This window comes from Pristis pectinata, chromosome 6, assembly GCF_009764475.1.
Source record: "Pristis pectinata isolate sPriPec2 chromosome 6, sPriPec2.1.pri, whole genome shotgun sequence".
Classification (NCBI taxonomy): domain Eukaryota; kingdom Metazoa; phylum Chordata; class Chondrichthyes; order Rhinopristiformes; family Pristidae; genus Pristis; species Pristis pectinata.
The window spans coordinates 57,763,116-57,788,602 of record NC_067410.1 but is presented as its reverse complement, the minus strand read 5'-3'; the positions used below and the strand labels follow the sequence as shown (position 1 = coordinate 57,788,602).

General features: G+C 46.2%; 1 protein-coding gene across 2 annotated transcripts in view; it reads left to right on the top strand.

The window, feature by feature from the left end:
- The window catches only part of atg4b (autophagy related 4B, cysteine peptidase), a 46,647-nt gene extending 38,339 nt beyond the window's left edge, over nucleotides 1-8,308 (top strand). For both annotated transcript variants that reach the window (XM_052017278.1, XM_052017277.1), the window contains 4 exons: nucleotides 629-774; nucleotides 5,097-5,153; nucleotides 5,891-5,978; nucleotides 6,120-8,308. In XM_052017278.1, the coding sequence (XP_051873238.1) occupies nucleotides 629-774; nucleotides 5,097-5,153; nucleotides 5,891-5,978; nucleotides 6,120-6,193 (365 nt within the window). In that variant the 3' untranslated portion in view covers nucleotides 6,194-8,308. The remainder of the gene's footprint in view (nucleotides 1-628; nucleotides 775-5,096; nucleotides 5,154-5,890; nucleotides 5,979-6,119) is intronic.
- Nucleotides 8,309-25,487: the final 17,179 nt, after the last annotated feature.

Genomic DNA, 25,487 nt, shown 5'->3' with positions numbered 1-25,487 from the left:
TGTGAAATTTGAAAATGTTAATTTGAAAATGTTCCGCATTTAATTATGGGAAAATGTCAGACAGAAATGGAGTTCAAATTTTCCAAGTAATACTTAGGAAACATTCTTCTTATTTCTCCATTATAAAACAAAATATGTGCTTACTAGCCACAAAAAAAATGGTACTGTGGGTCTACTCGTAGATATAGATGTCACTTTGGGTCTAAAAGCAAAAAAATAACTGTGGATGATGGAAATCTGAAATCAAAACAGAAAATAGACTTTTGAATGGTGTTTAGTAATTATCCCCAATAAAAGAATTGCACTATTTTGAAACAGTATTTCCAAAATACTTGCCTGTGAATACAACACTGGGATTCTTATTGTTGTGACAGTACAGCATTAAAGCCCACAATGTTTTACTGAACAAGTTACTCCCTCAAAATCTGAGCCCTCACACTAATCAGCTCAGAGTCACTTCTACAAATAATGTTGCAATTCTGTGACTGGGTTACTTTCAGCTAGATACAGCAAACTGTATGAAATGTCCAGACGTGTAACCTGATAAATGCTGTTAATAATTTTATTGGATGGATCCCTATGTAGCCATATTTATATACATAAAAATTCTTATGCTATTTGTTCTCAGAAGATGAACTGATCTATCTTGACCCACACACAACACAGCCTGCAGTGGAGCCGTTTGATGACTTCTCTATACCAGACGAGAGTTTTCACTGTCAGCACCCTCCCTGTAGAATGAACATCTGTGACCTCGATCCTTCCATTGCAGTGGTAAGTGCAGTAGCTCAGGACTAGCTGAGCACAGAATACCTTGGCTGATATAATTTAGCCAGTTTGCGGTCTTCAAAGAACATGAGCAATAAAAGCAGGAGCATTGAACCTGCTCACTATCAGATCATGGCTGATCTTTTGCCTCAGTACCATTTTCCAGAACTAATGCCACGTCCCTTGATTTCCTTAATACCTGAAAGTCTCTCTGAACTTACCAGGCAAACGAAAAACAATCTGAGGAATACAAGTGATTTCTAAGGACTGTATGAATAATGAATTAGTGATGAGAAATACAATGAACTCACATTGCATCTGTATTGATCAAAACATATATAACCTCTAGTACAAAAGGAGAACAAACTGCCTTTGTTTAGTCGCAGTTCCTTCATCGTCTTCCCGTTCCCTTTTCCAGGCTCCATCTCCTGTTGAGACCATAGATTAAAAAGATTTAGCATCACTTACCTCCACTGAACATAAACCATGCTGTGCTATATATTCTAATGGTTCTTGACAGTAACAGGAAATAGCCAGTGAAATATACTCTGGCTTTGAGGAATAGGTGGTGAAAGGCAGAACACTTTGTCTTTGGAAATTAGTTCTGCTTCTTGTTCAAACTGCTGGGATGGTAATCGGTTCAAGCGTCCCTGATCTGAGAGGGTTTGGGACATTTAAAAATACGTTCCATATTGATGCACAAGTAAAAAGTTGAACAAACTTGGATTAAGGTTCCTATTCTGCCCTTTCAAGACCTGATACTCGTGACTTCCAACCCCAGTTGCTGAGTTGCAGTAGGCAGACGATATTTGCATATGCACACATTCGGATGCCGAGTTCCAAGTCATTGAGGACTTGTTCACCGCAGTATATGATAGAATGGGCCTTACATTTGATGTCTGCACATCAAATCTCGTCTTTGAATCCGTCCCCAATGTACAACACTGCCTGTGACAATAAGGACCCACTCTGAAAAATGTGGATCACTTTCTTTATCTGGGGAGCCACCTCTCAGCAAAGGCAGACATTGATGGTGTAATACAGCATCGCCAGCACAGTGTTTAGCTATCTGAGGAAAAGTGTCTGAAGATCAGGACTTCAAACCTGGTTTAAAGCTGCTGGTCTATGGGGTAGCAGTGATCCCTACCCTCCTGTATACTCATGTGACATAGACAACCTATATTAGGCACTGGAGAGGTACCACCAACTCTGCCTTGCAAAATCCTCCAAATCCATGACTAAGGTAAACAAACCAACATCAGGCCAACATTCCCAGCCTTGAGGCCCTAACTACACTTGATGGGCTCCAGTACAGATTATGCTAGGCACCAGACTCTTAAAACAGACCCTCTTTTCCAAACCTTGTCATGGTAAGATATTACCAAATGGACAGAGCAAACAAAGATGTTCTCAAATTCTCCATGAAAATTGCAACAACCCGACTGACTCCTGGGGATATCTGGCTCATGACCACTTGGGATGGTTCTGAGGACCTCGAGTCCATTTGTCACTATAAATGGCGGAGGCAGCACACCACCTTGTGCTTAGTCAAGCATCTCCTGCCTCACCAGTGGCAGAGTCAGCACATCACACACTGGACTCTTCAGCCATCCCAGGACCCAGAATACTCGAGGGGGAGCAAGACATCCTCAATCCTAAGGGACTGCTGAAGGAGGAGAAAAGGAACCTTCAAGAACTCTAGGAATAGAAGTGGGAGTAGGCCTTTCAGCCCCTCGTGCATGCTCCTGTTCAATAGGATCTTTGTTGATCTTCTATCTCAGTGTCACTTCTCTGCACTAACCCTACATACCTTGATTCTCTTAACTTCCAAAAACGTTTCCATATCTATTCTGAATTTGCTCAACGACTTCGACTCTGCAACTCCCTTGGGTAGAAAATTCCATAGGTTCACTGCCTTCTGGGTGAAGAACTTTCTTCTCCTTGCTGCCCTGAATGGTCAACCCCTTATTTTGAGATCATTATTTCCAACTCCAGACATCCCAGCCGGGGGAAACATCATCCTAACATCTACCCAATGAGGCCCCTTAAGGATTTTGTATATTTTGATGAGATCACCTCTCGCTCTTGTAAACTCAGAAGAGCAAAGGCCTAGTCTGCTTAATCTCAACTCATGGGACAACCCATGTCACCAACTCAAAATTCCAGAATCATTCTGGTGAACCTTTGCACTCCCTGTATTGTAAGTATAACAATCCTTGGATAGGAAAATTAGACCTGTACATAATTTTCCAGATGTGGTCTTACCAGGGCCTTGTGTAATTCCAGTAAGATACACATAGCCTTGTACTCAAGTCCTCTTGCAAGAAAGGAGACCGTAGAGGCCATTTGGCCCATCAAGTCTTTGCCGGCTCTTGGAGCAATCCCTTCAATCCCATTTCCCCACTTATTATCCCTATAATCCATTCTCTCACATATACCCATTAATGCCCCTTGAATCTCCCACCAGCCACCGAAGACATCTTCAAGAGGCGGTGCCTAAAGAAGGCAGCATCCATCATTAAGGACCCTCACCACCCAGGACATGCCCTCTTTGTGTTACTACCATCGGGGAGGAGGTACAGGAGCCTGAGAACCACACTCAATGTTTCAGGATCAGCTTCTTCCCTTCCACCATCGGATTTCTGAATGGTCCATGAACCCATAAACACTATCTAGTTATTTCTCTTTTGCACTATTTATGTTTGTAACTTGTAGTAATTTTTATGTCTTTATGTCTTGCACTGTACTGCTGCTGCAAAACAACAAATTTCATGACATGTCAGTGATAGTGAACCTGATTCTGATTCAGCCACCTACATACTAGGAGCAATTAACTAACAGCCAGCACATCTTTGGGATGTGGGAGGAAAACAGATATCCAGGGTTGCAAGGAGAATGTGCAAACTCCACACAGATAGCACCAGAGGTCAGGATTGAACCCAGGTCACTGGGGCTGAGGCAGCAATGTGCCTCCTGAATTGCTTACTGTACCTGTATGTTACTTGGTCGTGTGTGCAAGGTCACCTATGGCCTTAGAAACACCAACACTTCCAATCTCTCACCATTTAAAAAAAAACTGCACTTTTCTATTTCGTTAAACCAAGGAAGGCGACCCCACATTTGCTCACATTATATTCCATCTGCCATGTCCTTGCTTATGTACTTAAACTGCCTATATTCCCCTGAAGCCTCTCTGCATCCTCCTCACAGCCACCCTGTCACCCAACTATATATCATCAACAAGCCTGGATGTATGACACTTGGTCCTCTTGTGTAGATCATTGATATAGACTGTGAACACCTGGGACCCCAGCCACCATGTCTGCAACACCCCACTAATCACATTATCTTTGCTTCATAACCTCTTGGGTGGCAGCTTATGAAAGTCTAAAAACACCACATGCAATGGTTCTCCTTTATTCTGCTAGTTACAAATTTAAAACCCTCTAACACATTCATCAAACATGATTTCCCTTTCATAAATCCATGTTGACTCCACCCAATCAGATTAATTTCTAAGCACCCTGTCGCTATTTCCTTAATAATAGAATCTAGCACTTCCCCGCCACTGATGTCAGGCAAATCAGTTCCCTGCTCTTCTCCCTTTCCTTACTTACATTTCTCCAATAGTTTTCTAACCAATGCTAATTTCTTTCAACTCCTCATTCACTCTCAGCCTGTTGTTCATTATTTCTGGGAGGTTTTCTATGAAGATGGACACAAGGTATTTGTTTAATTTCTCTGCCATTAGTTTATTTCCCATTATAATTTCTTCTGATTGTATGTGATGGACCCACGTCAGCTCCAAAAACCTAAGATAGGAAGGAATATTGTCCCAACAAATTTGATTCACAGAATGATGGAAAATTTAAATTGTAGAAAGAGGCTCAATAACGGTCAAGTTGACCACTGTTGTGACAGGAGCTCTCACCATTGGGTTAGTGGTGATAATTTGTATAATTATCATTCGTGATAATTTGTAACCCACAACAAGTGACTTGGAGTGCAGCTCCACCACCCTGCTAAAATGCACACACATCCCTCCTACCCAGCCAACCCTAAGCACACCCCTCCCGCCCAACTACCCCTCCTGCCCAACTACCCCCATGCACACACCTTTTACACCCCCCATCACACCCCCATCACCTTTTGTGTGCCTCTCTTTCTTACAAACTTGTGCAGAATGGGAACAAGCGAGCAGATGTTGACTTGCATCCCAAGACCCCATCCACTGAGATTCTGTCAGATAGAAGCCAAAGGATAACTGTGTGTCAATCTATCCAAGGTTACTCATTTCTTCATTGATTGCTTTGTTTGTTCTTCTTCAGGGGTTTTTCTGCAGCACCGAGGAGGATTTTAACGACTGGTGTCAAAGAATGAAAATGGTATGACTCATTCTCTTGATGTGAAATGGATCCTTGCGGCCAAACTTTTCTTAAAGTGATTCTGTCCATCTGGCCACCATCCTGTTTCCCCTTTTAAAATAATACACATGGCATTGAGCCTGGGAAAGTACTGAGCATAAGGGCAGCCAGAGTTCACTTTGCACTTGCTTTCTAATGGTAAAACAATTTGTAGCCGCCAGTGGAGACACAAGAGACGGCAGATGCTGGAAACAAGAGGTAAAGACAGCTTCTGTCTCTGTCTCTGTCTCTACCTCCTCCTCCCCCAACCCTCCTCCTCTCCCCTCCTCCCTTCCCCACCCCTCCCCCTACCTCCCCTCCCCACACCTCCCCCTCCCCACCTCACCCCTCCACTCCTCCCCCACTCCTTCCCTTCCCCCTCCCTCCCTCCCCCCCTCCACGTGACCCTGCCTCCCATCCATCCATTCAACCTACCAACCATCCCCAAACCCCCTCCAAACCTAAATTATGTTTTTTATTGCATTAATTTAGGGATTGATTTCCACAACTTAATCTTTTATTGAAAATCTTAAATGACTGTCCTTACTTTTCACTACATATTCCCCATCTGCAATGCATGAGAGTTGAATTGTGGTGAGCATATCCTTCTCACCTGACTGGTACTGAATTCACCCACTCCCATAGATTGTATATTCGCCACTGATAGGACTCTGCTTGGTTACTTGCCAGTATCACAGTTCTTCTCTCTCTCGCCGCAGATTTCACAAGAGAAAGATGCCCTACCAATGTTTGAGCTGATGGATCACCAGAACACTCGCTTCCCTGATGTCCACTGTCTTACTCCTGGTAACAAAATGCTCCCGTTAAATTTGCATGTAGCACTAGTTTGTTAGTTTGTGAATTGCAGGTCTCTCACAAAGAATGTTTAAACTAACTACTGTCTGTCTTCAACGCATCCACCCCACCCCCCCCCCACCCCACCCCCAGACTTTACAGATTCTGAAAGGCTGGAACGATTCTTTGATTCTGAAGATGAAGACTTTGAGATCCTCTCATTATAAAATAGGAATTCACCTTTGAGAGCAAAGTGTTGGTGATTCTTACGCTGCCAATATTTTGAAGGAGCAGTAAATTGGCACAGGTTTCATGAATTCACATCATCGTCAGTGCACTGGGATCCTCGGACGGTGCGTACTGTACTGGTCCCCGCTGAGAAGAAATATTCCTCATCTGTGAGCTAGCTCAGATCACCCTCCAGACTATTTGATGATTAAATGCAAACCTGCCTCTCTGCTTTACCAGCACATCACACTTACCATGTACTTCAACATTTTTTTGTTGTACTTTAGCAGCATATTCGGAGGACGTAATTTGAAAGCTCCTGGGGTTTTATCCAGCAGCTTGTTCTTCAGCAGTCCTGCAGCAACAGAATGGCATCCTGTTGGATTTAAGGCAGCAGCATAAAATAAAAAGTTGCAAGATTGCAGACAGCTTGGATTCTCTGTCACATCAAGAACCTGTATTAAACCATCTCCTTCCAAACTGAATCAGATCAGCAGTTTGCTTAGGTTAAATGTTGTGCAGAAAGAATTGTGGTACAGATATTCAAGTGTTTCTTGTTAAAGGAGTGTGTTTGATCACATTCTGTATACTGGAGAGATTTTGTTTTCTCTTAGAAAGACAGGACCAACTACCTTTGTTACCTTCAGCCCTATTAGTGGGTTTGAAATGCATTGACATGGTTATGTTTGGTGAGAAGGAAAAGTTGTGCTGTACAATGGTATTGTTTGTGCTCAGTTTTTGGATTTTTGGGCAGGTTTCATAGGCACAAGGAGCAGCTTAGTGATGACCTCACTGATCCGAGTATCAGTTTTAGATCTGAATTTGGGGACCACATGACTCGTATAAGTCCTTCAAAGGAATTACTTAAGTTTGGTACCAGCTATGGCTTTGGATAACGCACTTGCCTGAGAGAAACTTGTAGATTGAAGCCCCATTCTAGACACTTGAGCACAAAAAGACCAGGCTCACATTCCAGCAGAGAATATACATTGTTTGAGGTACCACCTCTGGAATGAGATGTTAAGTGGAGGCCCTGCCTGCCATCACACATTGGATCTAAGTGATCTCGCTGCATCATTTAACAAGAGCAGGGATATTATCCCGTGTTTTGGTCAATATTTATTCCGTAACCAACATCACTAAAATGGGTAATCTGATCATGATCAAACTCCATTTGTTGGACCCTTGCTGTATGCAGATTGGCTCCAGTATTTATCCATATTAAAAGAGAGCCCACACTTCATTGACTGACAAGTGCTTTGGGACATCCCAAAGTCATAAAGATGCTGTATAAATTTAAGTATTTTAATCAGCAGCTTGAGGTATAGATGTGTTTAATATAAACCACCTGGGCTGCCCTAAGATAACGGGGGTTAATGATGCTGCTGACAGAGAGGCCCAGTTTAACATCTCACCCCATGTACACCATCTGGCTTTAGTTTAACCACTTCCTGCCAGTGCATCTTTGTTGAGGGTAGTGGAGGGACTGGGGGCAGGAGAACTGGAGGAAACTGAAGACCAACATCTCAATTTCATTAAAGGTGAGATTGCTTGCTGCTGAATAGTAGGCACAGTAAAGCATTATAGTTTATAGAAGTAGGTCTGCACTAAACCCAAGAAATATCAATTAACCACTTCATATAATTAACACAAGGTGAGCTTTTTAATTGTATGAAGTATATTTGCTGTTATTGACATCTTTTATTAATACTGTTTTAATAACTCAATGTGCAAAAGCAATCAAACAATATGTGTATCGGGTTGCAATGAAGAAGGACAACGTTGACAAAGTGGTGGATCATTGACAACTTGAGGCAAGTTCTTCAAGCAGTTCTGAGCTACTGACCTTTGTTGAAAATAGGCTGATGCTTGGAAAGTCATATAAGTGGAGTCCTATGGTTTTGTTTAGGATGATGGCAACATCTGTTTTAGTATAGGAGATGGTTAGGACCTTGTTCTTCAGTGAAAGGGATGGTACATCGAGTGTGAAATGGCCAGTTCTACCAGCACACTGATAGATCACTCTTAACCTTGTCCAAATAGCACCTATTTAAAGAGGCTGATAAATGGACTGCTGAACTATAATATCTAAATAAATTGTTTAAAATAATGTATTGATGGCTGAAAAGATTTTGTTTTGGTTGATGTGAGGAGACTGTATCCTCTTCATTAACTTTTTCTTTTGGAGTTATACAGACAGAAATAGGTCCTTCAATCCAACTAGAACACGCCACCCATCAAGCACCCATTTATACTAATGCTACATTAATCCCATTTTATCCTCCCAACATTCCTATAGACTTTCCCAGACTATATTACTCAAGTACACACTATAGGCAATTTACAGCAGCCATCTTTGGGATGTGGGAGCAAACTGGAGCACCTAGAGGAAACTCACACAGTCACAGAGTGAAGGTGCAAACTTGACGCAGGCGGCACCAGAGGTCAGGACCAAACCCAGGTTACTGGAGCTATAAGGCAGCAGCTCTGCTGGCTGCGTCACTGTGCTGCTCTTAACTCCATTTTGACTGGCTGTTACCACTCAGGATATTTTAACATCTTCAAAGCACAAAGGCAGTAACTGTAGAAGCCCTGTTTTCTCAAGAAACTGAACATTATAACCTTGCAAGAGGCATAGGATTGCTAGTGATGTGGTACATTGTATCAGGGATCTTGTGGACTGCCCAACTCCACAGAACGGTAAGCATGTTCTTACAAGTACCAGACTAAGAAATGCCCATGATGGTTTTGCACCTGCCATGGCTTAAACCAAAGTGTTTCTAAAATATTGGCATCAGCTTCCCCCTAATCTTTTGCACCAAGAGCTGCAGTCAGGAGGATGAAGTCCCTATTTTGTGGTGCTCATGAGATGCTATCAACAGATCTCTTCTAAGATCTCTCTCGACCCAGGACTCTGTATCCATGGTGATCCTCTTTAACATCAACCCCACCATGTTATAATTTTACCATTTTTACACTGACTGAGTCTACATAGCTTGACATTTATAATGTGCGTATCCTGATGTGTCAGAGGTCTTGTAGAAAGTTTTGTTTTAAAGGCAGGTTTTCCCACTCTCACACCCTCCCCCAACTGGTCTCAATTATGCTTAGACCAATCTCTTGCTCACTCTGCAGACACCTAACTTGCACCCTGCGCTTCCCACCCAGCCTCATTTATGCTATGTGGGAGACTAGATTGGAATAAACTAAGCAGGCCTAGAAATTAAAGCTTCAGTTCATTGGCTAGTCCTATCACTTCTCTCTTCCCCACAGGCATCGGCTTACGGGTGCTGCTCACATTTCACAAACTTTGGAATATAGCCCCTCCCCCTTTGTTTCATTGTCCTCCACCATTGGTGGTGAGATCCGTCTGCCTCTGTCTACTGCGTGCACCATTATGTCAAAGGACAAAATGGGCAGGCCACAGTAGAGTCAATGAGCAATCAGTCATGTAGTTAACATTTTAACAGTAGTTGAATAATAACAAAGCATTCAAAGCAGAACAGCTGCCAAGATTCTAGATCTGGGTCAGGCTGCTCCCTTTAAATTGACCGAGACTGCCACAGTTAACTGGGGAAATTTGCTCATCAGTAAAACTAGAGCAGTGGAAGGTCTTCAAATGCAGTAACCAGTAATACTGAATCAGTTTATACTGCTATGCAGAAACCACTCTGTGAAAAACTGAAGGACAATTAAAGAACAAAGTCTCAGTCATAGAGCTACACAGTGTAGAGACAGGCCCTTTGGCCCAACTCATCCACTCTGACCAAGTTGAGCTAGTCCCATTGGTCTCCATTTGTCCCATATCCCTCTAAAACTTTCCTATCCATGTAACTGTCCAAATGCCTTTTATAATGATACACACCTCTACCACTTCCTCTGGCAGCTTGTTCCATATACTCACCACCCTGTGTGAAAAAGTTGCCCCTCGGGTCCCTTTTAAATCTTTCACCTTTCACTTTCAACCAATGCCCTCTAGTTTTGAACTCCCCTATTCAGGGGAAAAGACTTTGGCTATTCACCTTATCTATACCCCTCATGATTTTGTAAAGGTCACTCCTCAGCCTCCTCAGCTCCAGGCAAAAAAAGTCCCAGCCTATCCTTACAACTCAAGCCTCAAGTCCTGGTAACAGCCTTGTAAATCTTTTTTTTGCACCCTCTCTAGTTTAAATGAAATCTTTCCTATACAGGACGATGAGAAACTGCACGCAATACTCCAAATGTGGCCTTACTGATGTCTTGTACAGCTGTAACATGATGTCCCAACTCCTGTACTCAAATATAATGACTGATGAAGGCAAGTATGCCAAATGCTGCCACCTCCACTCAGTCTACCTGTGTCGCCACTTTCAGGGAACGATGTATCTGTACCCCTTGGGCCCTCTGTTGTACAACACTCCCCAAGCCACCACCATTTACTGTGCAAGTCCTGCCCTGGTTTGTCTTACCAAAATGCAACACCTCGCATTTATCCAAATTAAACTCCATCTGGCATTCCTTATCCCACTGGCCCAGTTGATCAAGATTTCATTGTAATCTTAGACAAGCTTTGTACTGACCACTAGACCACCAATTGCCCTTCTTGTGGGCTCATAGTTTCCATTGCACTGGAGGGCACCAATGGAGGAGTGGGCCATGAGTGGCAGAACCTGCACGCTCTGTCTTGTGGACATGAGGCACAGAATGACAGGTGACAATATTTACAAAAAGGAAGCACAAAGAGAAGCTTGCATACGGTAGGGGAACCGTATTTTCTAACTGTGAAAAGTATTGCGCTGGGGCTGCACAATCGCAGGCTGATGTGAGTCTAGTTGTGCTTAATGCAGCCCTTGACTCACTCTTCTCCCATGCTCCCCACCCCCCCCCCCCCCCCCCCCCCCCCCAAAGCATGTCTGTCAATTCAGGCCCCAGCTGGTGCATTGACCTCCTGTAGGCCCCACAGTCTGCACTGCACTGGAATGCCACAAGTGGCAGAACCCATAGCATTGACCCAGCACCCTCTGCCAGTCTTTGATGAACACCTGACAGCAGCAAATTACCAATGTCTCAGACATTCAAAAAGTTTAAATGGATCTGAATTTTTAAAAAATGTACATTATAAAGCTAAATATAAATGAACTTAACCTGAACTTTCAATAAGGGGCACTGCTTTGTAAGTGTGAAGTGGGGGTTCAGGTGCAGTGGTCTGGAATGCCACCTGGGTCCAAGTTTGATCTGGCCCATGTCTTAGACAAGCACAGCAAGTAATGAAACAGGCTAGTGGAACAGTGGCTTTTGTATCTTGAGCAGAATACAATGGCATAAAAATTATGGAGTGAACGGAGCTTGGGCCACACTGGAGTAGTTTAGAGCATCTTCAGGAAGAGGATATATTGTCCTCCCAGTGTTCTTTGGCATTAACTTGAGGATTTGACATAATTATTTAAAAGTACAAGAAAAACTCTTTACTGGATAGGTTTCTAGAACAGGGATCATAAGTCTACCAGTAGAGTTCAAAGGGTAGTAGAAATTGGAAACTCTGCAAATGGCAATTGATTCTAGCTCAACTGTTAATTTAAAATCTCATATCAATTAGATGTGTTAATCAGCTGTACTTCAAGGAACGGGAGAAAAGACAGAGGTCAGTCTGTTTGTGGCATTAACAAGAGGCTGGCTGGGTTAAACTATCCTTATGTGTTCCCAAGTCTGGTCTGGCTAAGTGCGACTGCAGTGCTGATAGCAGATTCTGGTTCAAGTCCAAGGAAATGATTAGCTTGATCAAACAATTTGGAGGTCAAGATCTTTGTTTACAACAGCTGAACAGTGAAAGCACAATACCACCAAATTTGAGTCGTTCTACATAAAAGCAGCAAATGTACCGGCAAATGTGTAGAAAGTGGAACTCCAGTTGGTCACAGTAAAATTCTCATCTAGAATACAAATTGAAGTGGATAGAAGTCTTTTCTCTGGATATTTCACACACACAACAAAATCACACTTGAAACAAAATAGCACAATTATGCATTTATAACTATTTGCAAGTAACATTATATGAAACAGGTTGGCAAGTAATGTTTATTTATTAAAACAATTTTGATTAAAAAGTTTTAAAAATGCGATTTTTAAACATGGAGATTACATGGGAAATGGGTAGATATCAGCAACTAGTCAGAGATACATGACAGAAACAGGCCCTCCAGTCCACCGAACCTGCACCAATTATCAACCACCCATTTACACTCATCGTACACTAGTATAGTTTTACTTTCGCCACATACCCATTAACTTGCCCCCAGATTCCACCACTCACCTATAGGAACCAGGGACAATTTAGTGGCCAAGTATTCTACCAACAATTGACTCTGGTTTCCTCCAGTCTTTGGGAGTGGGAGGAAACCAGAGTATCCAGAGGAAACCCACTACACACACACACACACACACACACACACACACACACACACACACACACACACACACACACACACACACACACACACACACACACACACACACACACACACACACACACACACACACAAAAAACCGGAGGTCAGGACTGAACCCAGATCACTGACACCGCGAGACAGCAGCTGTGCCACTGCCACCTGAACAGTAAATGCTGCTGTCTGAACATAAGTGAACAGTCACATACAGGCAAGACTATAAATGTATCAGTAAACTCCAGGTCTACTGATCCCCTAAGACCTAGGTTGCTATAGTTCCTTAGATAAGGGGCAAGAGAGAGAGAGAGTTGGTAATTACCAAGACAACTGGTCTTCTAATCCCATGTCTGGAAGCAAAACATTTTGCAATTAAGTGAATTAAATCAGGAATGTTGCAGGTTGCACTGTGGAATAAAAGTCTAAACAGACCATCTTCCTATTCCTGAATACAATCCTTCATGTGTTAGTCCCTTCACTGTCTTGCCCAGTTAGTCTTTTGAGGAATAAACTCAGAGGAAGGAAATATAGTGAACAGTATCCGGTTAAGTGAGGTGTTCCAGCAGGATCATGAGAACAGTTGTCAATTTCTGCTTCCACACTACGATATTGAATCATTGGTACTGTCAAAGCAGCTTCAGTTGTTATAAGGAACATTAACACTATCGGGCTATTTGGCTTATTAATAATAGTGGCCACACTGGCTTAACCCCAGAAGGCATTCACAATTCTATTGACCTTACGCTAGAATCTCTTAAGGATTTAAATAAGTGTTACTAAGATATTTAAATAATAAAATGCTGACATCACAGGCAATGCCTAATCCACTTTACACACATGTATAAAGTTGAAAACAGCTGAGCTGGGCAACGTACATTAGTGCATGGATCACAGTACCATTTGAATTGTTTTGTGTGGTAGAGGATGAAAAGTCTGACTGAAGCAAATGAGGGCTTTGGGTCAGGAGGGTCAGACCAAAAAACAAAGTGAGAGGGACCAAAAATGTCTTGAGCCCAGAACTCCAAATCCAGGTTCGAAACCACCTTTAGGCTGAGACCTCTTATGCTGTCACTGGGTCCTACTGCACCTCTTCTTTTGCGGCCATTCTCCACCCACCCCTCACCCTCCCCTTCACTCCTGAGCCCTCCTCTTTTTCCCACCCCACTTTCCCGGATCCCTCCAACCCTCTACCCTCCCCTGATCCCAGCTCCAACCCCTGCCATGTCTTCACTATCCCCTCTAACCATTCCCTCTCGGAGGCAGAATGTTCTGTCCTCAGCAGGGCCTTGGCTTCATCCTCCTTGCGCCCTCAAATTCTGCTCCCACCGTGACGCCGAGCTCTTCTTCTGTCGCTTCAGTGCCTTCTTCAGTGAGGATTCCCCACCCCCCCACTGAATGACCCCTTCTCCCGCCTCAAGCCTTCTGCCCGCTCTGGATCTTTTCATTTCTAGCTGCCGATGGGACATGAACTGTCTTGACCACCACTCCCCTCACCCTCTGAACACACTGCTCTCCACACCAATCCCATCAAACCCACAGACAAGGGCGGTGCTGTTGTAGACTGGCGGACTGATCTCTACCTTGCCGAGGCCAGACAGCAGCTCTCAGACACCTCCTCTTACTTACCCCTCAACCAGGGCCCGAATGAGAAATATCAGGCCACTATCTCCCACACTATCACTGACCTCATCAACTCCGGAGATTTCCCCTCCACAGCCTCCAACCTGTTCCCCAACCCCACACTGCCCATTTCTACCTCCTACCCAAGATTCACAAACCTACCTGCCCAGATAAGAGTACAGCTGCTCCTGCCCTGCTGTACTCTTATCTCAACTCCATTTTGTCCCCCTTGGTTCAGTCCCTTCCCACCTACATCCATGCCCCTTCGCATGCTCTCCACCCCTTCAATAACTTCCAGTTCCCTGGCCCCAACCGCCTCATTTTCACCATGGATGTCCAGCCCTTGTATACTTCTATCCCCCATCAGGAAGACCTCAGGGCTGAGTTTCTTTCTGGATAACAGACCCAACCAGTTCCCCTCCACCACCACCCTCCTCCGTCTGGCAGAACTGGTACTTGCCCTCAACAACTTCTCTTTCGGCTCCTCCCACTTTCTCCAAACCAAAGGTGTAGCCACGGGCACTCGCATGGGCCCAGCTATAGCTGCCTTTTCATTGACCACATGGAGCAAGCCACGTTCCAAGTCTACACCGGCAATGCTCCCCTTCTCCGCTACATTGACGACTGCATTGGGGCTGCTTCCTGCACCCATGCTGAGCTCGTCAATTTCATTGACTTTGCCTCCAACCTCCACCCTGCCCTCAAATTCACTTGGTCCATCTTCGACACCTCTCTCCCCTTTCTGGATCTTTGTCGCTATCTCGGGAGGCACTGACATCTTTTACTAACCCAACTCCCACAGTTACTTCAACTATGCCTCTTCCCCCCCCTGTTGCTTGCAAGAACGCAATTCCCTTCTCTCAGTTCCTCTGCCTCTGCCGCATCTTCTTGTGATGAGGTTATCCACTCCAGGACATCAGAGATGTCCTTTTTCAGAAAACGGGGTCTTCCCCCCCCCCCCCCCACTACAATCAATGCAGCCCTCACCCATATCTATTCTATTTCCCACATATCTGCCCTCACCCCATCTCCCCCAGACATAACAGGGATAGGGTTCCCCTTATCCTCACCAACCACTCCACAAGCCCCCACATCCAACACATCATTTGCTGCAACTTCCAGCATCTCCAACGGGATCCCACCACTGGGCACATCTTCCCTTCCCCTCACAAGGATCACATTCTCAGTGACTCCCTTGTCCACTCGTCCCTCCCCACCGATCCCCCTCCAGACACTTATCTCTGCAACCGCACGAAGGGTTACACCTGCCCCTACACCTCCTCCCTCACCACCAGTCAGAGCCCTAAACAGTCTGAACCATACGGAGAATGTGGCGAATGTATACACACACACACACACCTGCTGATCGCTCAGAGCGACAACGCTGTCCTATGCGCGAAACATCACTTTTGGTGAGGAACTTCGGGGACTCGTGCACTTTATGCCTCCATAGACCTTCTTGTTGATCTACAACTGCAGGTTGCTCAGTTTCTTTAATTTGGTTAATATGAATCAGTAAAGACGTTTATTCTACCGCAGTTATTTTTCTTGCTCCATGCATACGTAACAATTAGCGATGAGGATCAAAACAAGAATGGCCTCTCTACTTCAAGCACCCAATCCATTTTGGGCCACAAGTATGGCAAAACCAACCCCAAACACCTGACTACAATGGAAGAAAACCATCCAGGGCTACATTGAATTTCTACCCATTTTAACACCAACAGCAGAGGTGGAGGAAGCTACCAAACTCAAGCTTAACACAAGATTAAATCTGGCTGCGCAGGAATGCAAATACAAAGACATCCAACCGAACATTGATTATCAAGGTCTATGATGAGAAGAGACGCGAGAACCTCCTGTCCAAAAAGCACGATTTGTCCTGGGACATAGCATGCTCCACAGCATGTCACAGAAAGGCAGTCAAGAGCGGCCTTACACAGATTTAATCGACCCCATCACCACTTATTCAGGCATTACTGGAGCGAGAGGCCCTTCCCAATGTTTGCCAGCATGGTAGAAGAACCAGACTGCCTACAGCGAGCAGATGTAATGGAGCTGGCACAGTACTCAGAGTAGGCAGCTCCAATTGTACCCGTCCTCAAGTCCAATGTATCTGCGGCGACTACAAACTGACCGCAAACCCTGTGACAAGACTGAATACGTAGCCAGTGCCACGGGTCGAGTACTCGTATGCATCCCTGTTGGGAGGCCAACTGTTCTTAAGCTGAAACATGCCGACAATCAGGTCACCTGAACAGATTCTAGGGATATTATGATAATCAATATACAGAGGCCTGTTTTGGTACAAGTGGCTGCTATTTGGAGTGAGGTCTGCACCTGGGATATTCCAATGGCTTATTGATAATTTAATGAAGGATATTCCTCACGTCTGTGCTTACCTTGATATTTTAGTAACCGGTACATCAGAGTCCCATCATCTTGAGACACTAGAAAGAGTACTTTCCCGTTTAGAGGAAGCCGGCTTTACCCTAAAGAAAGAGAAATGCACGTTTTTTGCTGACTTAGTCGATTACCTGGGCTTCAAAGTCAAAACATGTCTCCATCTGCAGGAGCACAAAATCAAAGCCTTAAAAGAGGCTCCACGTCCACGAAACGTGACATAGTTACACTCATTCCTGGGACTAGTCACACATTACAACTGGTTCTTCAATCAATCAGCTACAGTGTTAAAGTCCTAATACCACCTACTCCAGAAGGACCAACACTGGGACTGGTCAAGAATCAAGTAACAGGCATTTGACCAAATAAAAACCGCCCTCTGTTTTTCATCTGTATTGGTGCATTATGATCTCAAAAAACCTACGAAATGTGACACCTCACCATATGGGGTCCGGGCCATCTTCCTATATCGAATTCCTTGCAGAACAGATGCCTATTGCTTTTGCTTCAAGGACAGTGTCTCAGGCAGAGACGAATTATTCACAGCTCGACAGAGAAGCCCTAGCTATTATTTTTGGCATCAAGCGCTTCCATTTATACATATTTGGGCAGCCTCTCGAAATCCACACAGATGATAAGCCTCTGCTAGGCTTAATGGGGGGGGGGGGGGGGAAACATGAGGTATCCAACAAATGTCATCACTGAGAATGTGACAAAAGGCATTGGCCTTATCCACTTACTCCTACACAACGAAGTATAGCCCCGGAAATGAAAATGTTGTTGCCGACGCCTTAAGCAGTTGTTGAGGGCACAGAAATCTGGCACCCCTCCGTTTAAGGTTGTTCACCTGTTACAAAGCCTAGATGAGACACCAATATAAAGTCACCTCATTAGGCAGTGGACAGACCGTGATCCACTCCTATCACAGGTAAAAAGAACACTACAGGTTGGTTGGCCCGCCAGCCCTTCATACAAATTTCAAACATTTACAAATCGCCTACACGAACTGAGCCTACAGGATGGTGGCACATTATGAGGCAGTCAAATAGTGGTTCCCCCTCAAGGCCACAAGCGCATACTGATGCTCATCCTGCTGTGGTCGGAATGAAGACACTTGCAAGAAGCTATGTGTGGTGGTCGATATTGACAACGTGGTGCACATCTGCCCTATTTGTCAGAAAAAAGCATCACGTGAGCATTTGGGGGACAGTGACCATTGCTCCATAACCTTTAAAATTGTCATGGACAGGGACAGGTGCAGAGAGGACAAGAGGTTTTTCAATTGGGGAAGGGCTAACTACGAGGCTATAAGGAGAGAACTTGGGAGTGTAAATTGGGATGTCCTTTTTGAAGGAAAATGTACCATGGAGATGTGGTCGATGTTCAGGGATCTTATGCAGGATGTTAGGGATAAATATGTCCCGGTGAGGCAGAGAAGGAATGGCAGGGTGAAGGAACCGTGGGTGATGAGAGAGGTGGAACGACTTGTTAGGGAGAAGAAGGTAGCATACGTGAGGTATAAGCAACAAGGTTCAGACAGGGTCCGTGAGGAATATAGGGTAGCGAGGAAGGAACTTAAGAAAGGGCTGAGGAGAGCTAGAAGGGGACATGAAAAGGCTTTGGCTAGTAGGGTTAAGGAAAATCCCAAGGCCTTTTTCAAGTACGTGAAGGGTAGGAGGATGGCTAGGGTGAAGGTAGGTCCGATTAAGGACAAAGGTGGGAGAATTTGCCTGGAGGCGGCGGAAGTGGGAGAAGTTCTCAATGAGTACTTCTCTTTGGTATTCACCAGGGAGAGGGGTCTTGATGATGCGGAAGGGAGTGCTGGTAGGGGTAATGTTCTCGAGGTTGTTGATATCAAGAGAGAGGAGGTGTTGAAGTTGTTAAATAATATTAAGACAGATAAATCTCCGGGGCCTGACGGGATTTTCCCCAGGCTGCTTCGAGAGGCTAGGGAGGAGATTGCTGAACCGCTGGTAAGGATCTTTGAGTCCTCGTTGTCTACGGGGGTGGTGCCGGAGGATTGGAGGGTTGCGAATGTTGTCCCCTTGTTCAAAAAAGGTAATAGGGATAGGCCAGGGAATTATGGACCGGTGAGTCTCACATCTGTGGTGGGTAAGCTGTTAGAAAGGATTCTAAGGGATAGGATTTATGAACACCTTGAGAATCATGGACTGATTAGGGACAGCCAGCATGGCTTTGTGAAGGGAAGATCTTGCCTCACAAGCCTGATAGAGTTCTTTGAGGAGGTGACCAGGAAGATTGATGAGGGCAGTGCGGTGGATGTGGTTTACATGGATTTTAGTAAGGCATTTGATAAGATTCCTCATGGTAGGCTTCTTCAGAAGGTCAGAGGCCAAGGGATCCAAGGAAGCTTGGCTGTGTGGATTAGGAATTGGCTTGCATGTAGAAAGCAGAGGGTTGTGGTGGAAGGAGTGCCCTCGGATTGGAAGGCAGTGACTAGTGGTATCCCGCAGGGATTGGTTCTGGGACCTCTACTTTTTGTGATATTTATAGATGACTTAGATGAGGGGGTGGAGGGCTGGGTTAGTAAGTTTGCAGACGATACTAAGATAGGCGGTGTTGTGGATAGTGTGGAGGGCTGTTGGAGCTTACAGAGGGATATTGATGGGATGCAGAGCTGGGCTGACAAGTGGCAGATGGAGTTCAATCCGGAGAAGTGTGAGGTGGTACACTTTGGAAGGACAAACTCCAGGGCAGAGTACTGGGTAAATGGCAAGGTACTTGGCAGTGTGGAGGAGCAGAGGGATCTGGGGGTTCATATTCACAGTTCATTGAAAGTTGCCTCACAGGTGGAAAGAGCAGTTAAGAAGGCCAATGGGATGTTGGCTTTCATAAGTCGCGGGATTGAGTTTAAGAGCCGCGAGGTGATGATGCAGCTTTACAAAACTCTAGTTAGGCCACACTTAGAGTACTGTGTTCAGTTCTGGTTGCCTCATTATAGGAAGGATGTGGAGACATTGGAGAGGGTGCAGAGGAGATTTACCAGAATGCTGCCTGGATTGGAGAGTATTGAATATGAGGAGAGGCTTAAGGTGCTAGGGCTTTATTCACTGGAAAGGAGGAGGATGAGAGGAGACATGATAGAGGTATATAAAATATTGAGAGGAATAGATAGAGTAGACAGTCAGCGCCTCCTTCCCAGGGCACCAATGCTCAAGACGAGAGGTCATGGCTTTAAGGTTATGGGTGGGAGGTTCAGGGGAGATGTCAGAGGGAGGTTTTTCACCCAGAGAGTGGTTGGTGCATGGAATGCACTGCCTGGGGTGGTGGTGGAGGCAGATACATTGAACAGGTTCAAGAGCTTGTTGGATAGGCATATGAAGAAATGTGAGATAGAAGGATATGCGGGAGGAAGGGGTTAGGTAGTGTGAGGGTGGTCTGATGGATGGCACAACATGGTGGGCCGAAGGGCCTGTTTTGTGCTGTATGGTTCTATGGTTCAAAGGACCCCCTTAAACCATGGTCCTGGCCCGATTCCCCATGGAAGCATATTCATATCAACTATTTTGGACCATTCTGAGGACACGTTTCTGGTTATTGTGGATGGCCATTCGAAGTGGGTAGAGGCATAACCTACCTATATGTCGTGTTCCTCAACTACTACTATAACTACAGTCTGACTTTGGTACATTTGGTATTCCGGAAATGATCGTAACCAACAATGGCCCGGCATTCATGAGTGCAGTTTTTAAGGAGTTTGTAGAGAAGAATGGTATCAGGCACCTGACAACGGCTTCTCATCACACAGCTTCAAATGGCCTGGCTGAGCGAGCAGTGCAAACGGTGAAACGAGGCCTTTCTAAACAAACACAGGGTGACCTGATGACAAAATTAAGCCATTTCCTTTTCCATTACCAAATCACCCCAAATGAACTAACAGGCACCTCCCCCGCTGAATTAATGTTCAAACGCACTTTACGCACCAGATTGGAACTCCTGCAGCGGGCCGTCCAGGAACAAACTTGCAGCAAACAAGAGGCCATGAAACAAAACTATGATTCCCACACTAGGCTGTGAACGTTTGGTGCAGATGACAAGGCCCACAATCTACTCATGCACAAAGAAAACTGGCAACCAGCTGTCATCCGACATTGTAATAGTCAAGTTGCAGAACTTGAACTGATGGATGAACAAATTGTCAGGTGACATTTGGATCATGTACACCAGCGAACTGATGGAGGACCAGTGAAGCCACAGAAGCCGCCTCTGCCGATGAAGCTACCGTTCAAGCAGATGAACCAACAGACGCTTCATCAAGAGAGGAGTAGCCCACTGACCTCGGCTAATCAGGAAGACACCGAGAGAGATGGCGTCAGAGCGTGGAGACTCATTGCAAGCTGCTCTCTGCAGATCTACTCATTACTTCTACTATAATCATTCTACTCTTGTAAATTTAAATTTGATGTCACTATTACTAATAATGTTCTTTTAAATCTTCTTACAGGGCTGGCGATCTTCCGACCTCCAAGAACGACCGATCAACTGACCCAACTCCCAGTGTGGAAGAAAATTTAAAGCATTATTGCCGATTGGGGACGATTGGGGGGGTTGGGGGTGGGGGTCGGGCCATTTCTGCCGCAACAGCTGTGCTGTCTGTCCTTGGTGGACTGCCAACTAGCTGACCGTGCCTAGCTACTGTATAAGTAACTGACTCCCATGCTTGCTTGTACTATAAGAAGGACGTGGGAACCTATTTTTCTTTGGAATCATTGTTTCATAATCTACCCTAATGCTGCAGGCAGAGTAACTTTTAAACTGATAGGTGCTTTGGGTTATCGCCTAGAACATGCTGTGAAACTTTTGTATTTGTGTAAATGCTTTTTGTCATGTATATTTTAACTATAAAAATGAGCGTAATCCTTTGCTGAGCAGAGTTTTGGAACTCCACTTTTAGGAGTCTGAGTTCTCCATGATATCATGCTACAATAAAGGCTTTCTGAAGCATACGCCCTCTGGGTCCAAGTACTCCTTTTCCGCGACACCTGGACCCAGATGGAAACAACCAGCGAGGTCTAGGATGGGCCCGTCCACGTGGAAGCCTGTGCAGGGTGAAGAGCCAACCCCATGGAGCCCCAACCATCGAGACCCGACTCCCAGACCCCAGTGGAGCACCCGACACTGAGACCTGAGGACCCCGAGCAAAGACCCAATCAGCAGGAGCGTCCGACCCCCACGTCCGGACCTATATGGAGGCCGGACCTGAGACGAAGTCCCGAAGTGGGGCCCGACCAGCGGAAGCCGAATCCCAGTCCCAAGGCCCGACCAGCAGAGATCAAGTCCTGAGGCCCGAACCAACACGAGGCCCATCCAGTGGAGGCCGAGCCCTGACCTGTGGGGATGCCCAGCCAGGACCCCTCAGGATCGGAAGCCCAACCCTATAGAGTACCCAGGGCCGAGTCCCGACATTGAGGCTCCCCTGGACACCCCCACTTACCTGCTGGGGTAGCCCACTCCGCTTCAGGACCTTCAGACCTGCATGGGAGCAACTTACCTTACAGGCCAGCTGAATCCATTCCAGGTCTTCCAAGTCTGTTCTCAAGCAGTCACTTACCTTCCAGTCCAGGTAAATCCGCTTCAGGTCCATCCTTAAGCAATCACCTACCAGGTAGCTCCACTCCAGGACTGACGAGTCGCAGCCACTTACCTCAGAAGCGTGGTAAGAGGGCTGGGCTGCAGGTGAGGCTGAAACAGCATGGGTACAAGACCCCTCCCTCTCCAGCTAACATCCAGGCCATTGAGAACAAAGCTGATGAACTAAGAGCAAGACTGACCTACCAAAGAGAACCGAGGGACTGCTGTGTGCTATGTCTCACCGAAACATGGCTTACACCTGCTTCACTTGACTGTGCCATACAACGCGAGGGCTTCTCAATTCACCGAATGGACTGTCAGCATCCTTGGGCAAAGTTAGAGGCGGAGGCGTCTGCTTCTTAATCAATAACTCGTGGTGCTCGGACGTGACGGTCCTGGCGAGTTCCTGCTCATCCAGTCTGGAATATCCAACAGTGAAGTGTCAACCATACTACCTACCACAGGAGTGATGGCAGTCTACATCCCACCCCAGATGGACATGAAGCCTGCACTCAATCAATTATATTCTTGTGGTTAACAGCCTTGAAACAGGATACCCTGACACCCTCTTCATTAATGCAGGTGACTTCAACGAGGCCAGATTCAAGACCGTGTTACTAAAGTACTACCAGCACATCTCCTGTCCCACCAGGGGCCCTAACACCCTTGACCACTGCTGTACAACCATGAAAGATGCCTCCCAAGCCACCCCACCCCCCCAACCCTCTTTGGTATATCAGACCACCAGGTTGTGCTCCTTCTCCCTGCATACAAACAGAAACTGAAACGGGAGGATCCGGTACAGAGAGTCGTGCAGTGCTGGTCTGAGGAAGCAGATGGAATCCAGGAACAAGATGGCGCCAGAGCGTGGCGACTCATTGCAAGCTGCTCTTTACAGATCTACTCATTACCCTTACTATAATTGTTCTACACTTTTAACTTTAAACTCTATGTCACTAACTATTACTACTAATGTTCTTTTAAATCTTCTTGCAGGGCTGGCGATCTTCCGACGTCCAGGAACGACTACGAAGCGGACCCGACTTCCGGATCGAGGGAAGCGACCAGTGCGGCCTAGGATGGACCCGTCCATGTGGAAGCCTACGCAGGGTGAAGAGACGTCCCCATGGAGCCCCCATCGCTCAGACCTGACTCCCGGACCCCACCGGAGCACCTGACGCCGAGACCCGACTTACCGGAGTGCCTGACGCTGACACCCACGGAGTGCCTGATGCCGAGACCCGACCTGTGGAGGATGAGTCCCGAGGCCCGACCTGGTGAGATTGACTCCTGAGGCCCGACCCGACACGAGGTCGAGGCCTGACCCGACCCGACGCCGAGGCCTGACCAGCCAGGGCATGACACCAGGGCCCCTCCAGATCGGAAGCCCAACCCTACGGAGCACCTGGGGCTGAGTCCCGACACCGAGGCCCCCCTAGACGCCCCCACTTACCTGCTGAGGCAGCTCACTCTTCTTCAGGACACTTAAACCTATGTGGAAACAACTTACCTCAGAAGACAGCAAAATCCACTCCAGGTCTTCCAAGCTTACCTCCCAATCTAGGTGGATCCACTCCAGGTCTTACAGGTCTGACCTGAAGCAATCACTTACCTGGTGGCTCCACTTCAGGACCGAAGAGTCACCGCCGCGTATCTCGGAAATGTGGCAAGAGGGCTGGGCTGCAGGAAAGGCTGAAACAACGTGGATACAAGACGCCCCTCCCCAGCATACTACTACCTAATGTCCAGTCCATTGAGAACAAAGTTGATGAACTAAGGGCAAGACTGACCTACCAAAGAGAACCGAGGGACTGCTACGTGCTATGTCTCACTGAAACATGGCTTACACCTGCCTCACCTAACTGTGCTATTCAACATGAGTGCTTCTCAATTCATCGAATGGACCGTACAGAGTCCTCAGGCAAAGTTAAAGGTGGAGGGGTCTGCTTCTTAATCAGTAACTTGTGGTGCTCGGACACGACGGTCCTGGCGAGCTCCTGCTCACCCAGTCTGGAATATCTAACGGTGAAGTGTCGACCATTCTATCCGCCAAGGGAATTCGCTTCAGCTATCCTGATGGCAGTCTACATCCCACCACAGACAGACATGAAGCCTGCACTCAATGAGCTATACTCCGTGGTCAACAACCTTGAGACAGGATACCCTGAGGACCCTCTTCATCATCGCAGATGACTTCAATCAGGCCAAAATACTTCCAAAGTGTTACCAAAATACTACCAGCACATCTGCTCCACCAGGGGCGCAAGCACCCTTGACCACTGCTATACAACCATCAAGGATGCCTTCCAAGCCACCCCTCGTCCTTACTTTGGGAAATCAGACTACCAGACTGTGCTCCTTCTCCCCACATACAAACAGAAACTGAAACGGGAGGATCCAGTACAGAGAGTCGTGCAGTGCTGGTCTGAGGAAATAGATGGAATCCAGGAACAAGATGGCGCCGGAGTGTGGCGACTCATTGCAAGCTGCTCTTTACAGATGCCACCACCATCAACAGATTTCATCAGCAAGTGCGTGGAGGACTGTGTACCAAAGAAGACAATATGGGTGTTCCCAAACAGGAAACCATGGATGAACCGGGAGATCCACTCCCTACTGAAGTCGAGGACTGCTGCACACAAATCTGGTCATCCTGATCCGTACAAGAAATCGAGCTATAACCTTCGTAAAGCTATCAGGGATGCCAAGAGGCAATACCGACTCAAAATAGAGTCCCTGACCAGCCGTCAGTTGTGGCAGGGCTTACATGGTATAACAGGCTACAAGACGAAGACGGGCTGCATAGTTAACAGTGCATCCCTTCCTGATGAGCTTAACGCATTCTATGTGCGTTTTGAACAGAAGGGAAATAGATTGTCACCACCCACCCTGACAGCCTCCAATGCAACTGAACCCATGGTCACCGTTGAGGACGTAAGATCAGTCTTCCGGAGGGTGACTACGAGGAAAGTACCTAGCCCAGATGGTGTCCCTGGCCGTGTGCTCAGATCTTGTGCTGATCAGCTGGCAGAAGTATTTGCAGACATATTTAACCTCTCCCTGCTTCAATCTCAGGTTCCCACCTGCTTTAAGAAGGGCACAATCATCCCGGTACCAAAGAAAAGCAAGGTAACATGCCTCAATAACTACCGACCAATGGTTCTGACATCCACCATCATGAAGTGCATTGAGAGGCTGGTTATGGCATGCATTAACTCCAGCCTCCCAATCTCGACCCACTGCAATTCGCCTGTTGCCG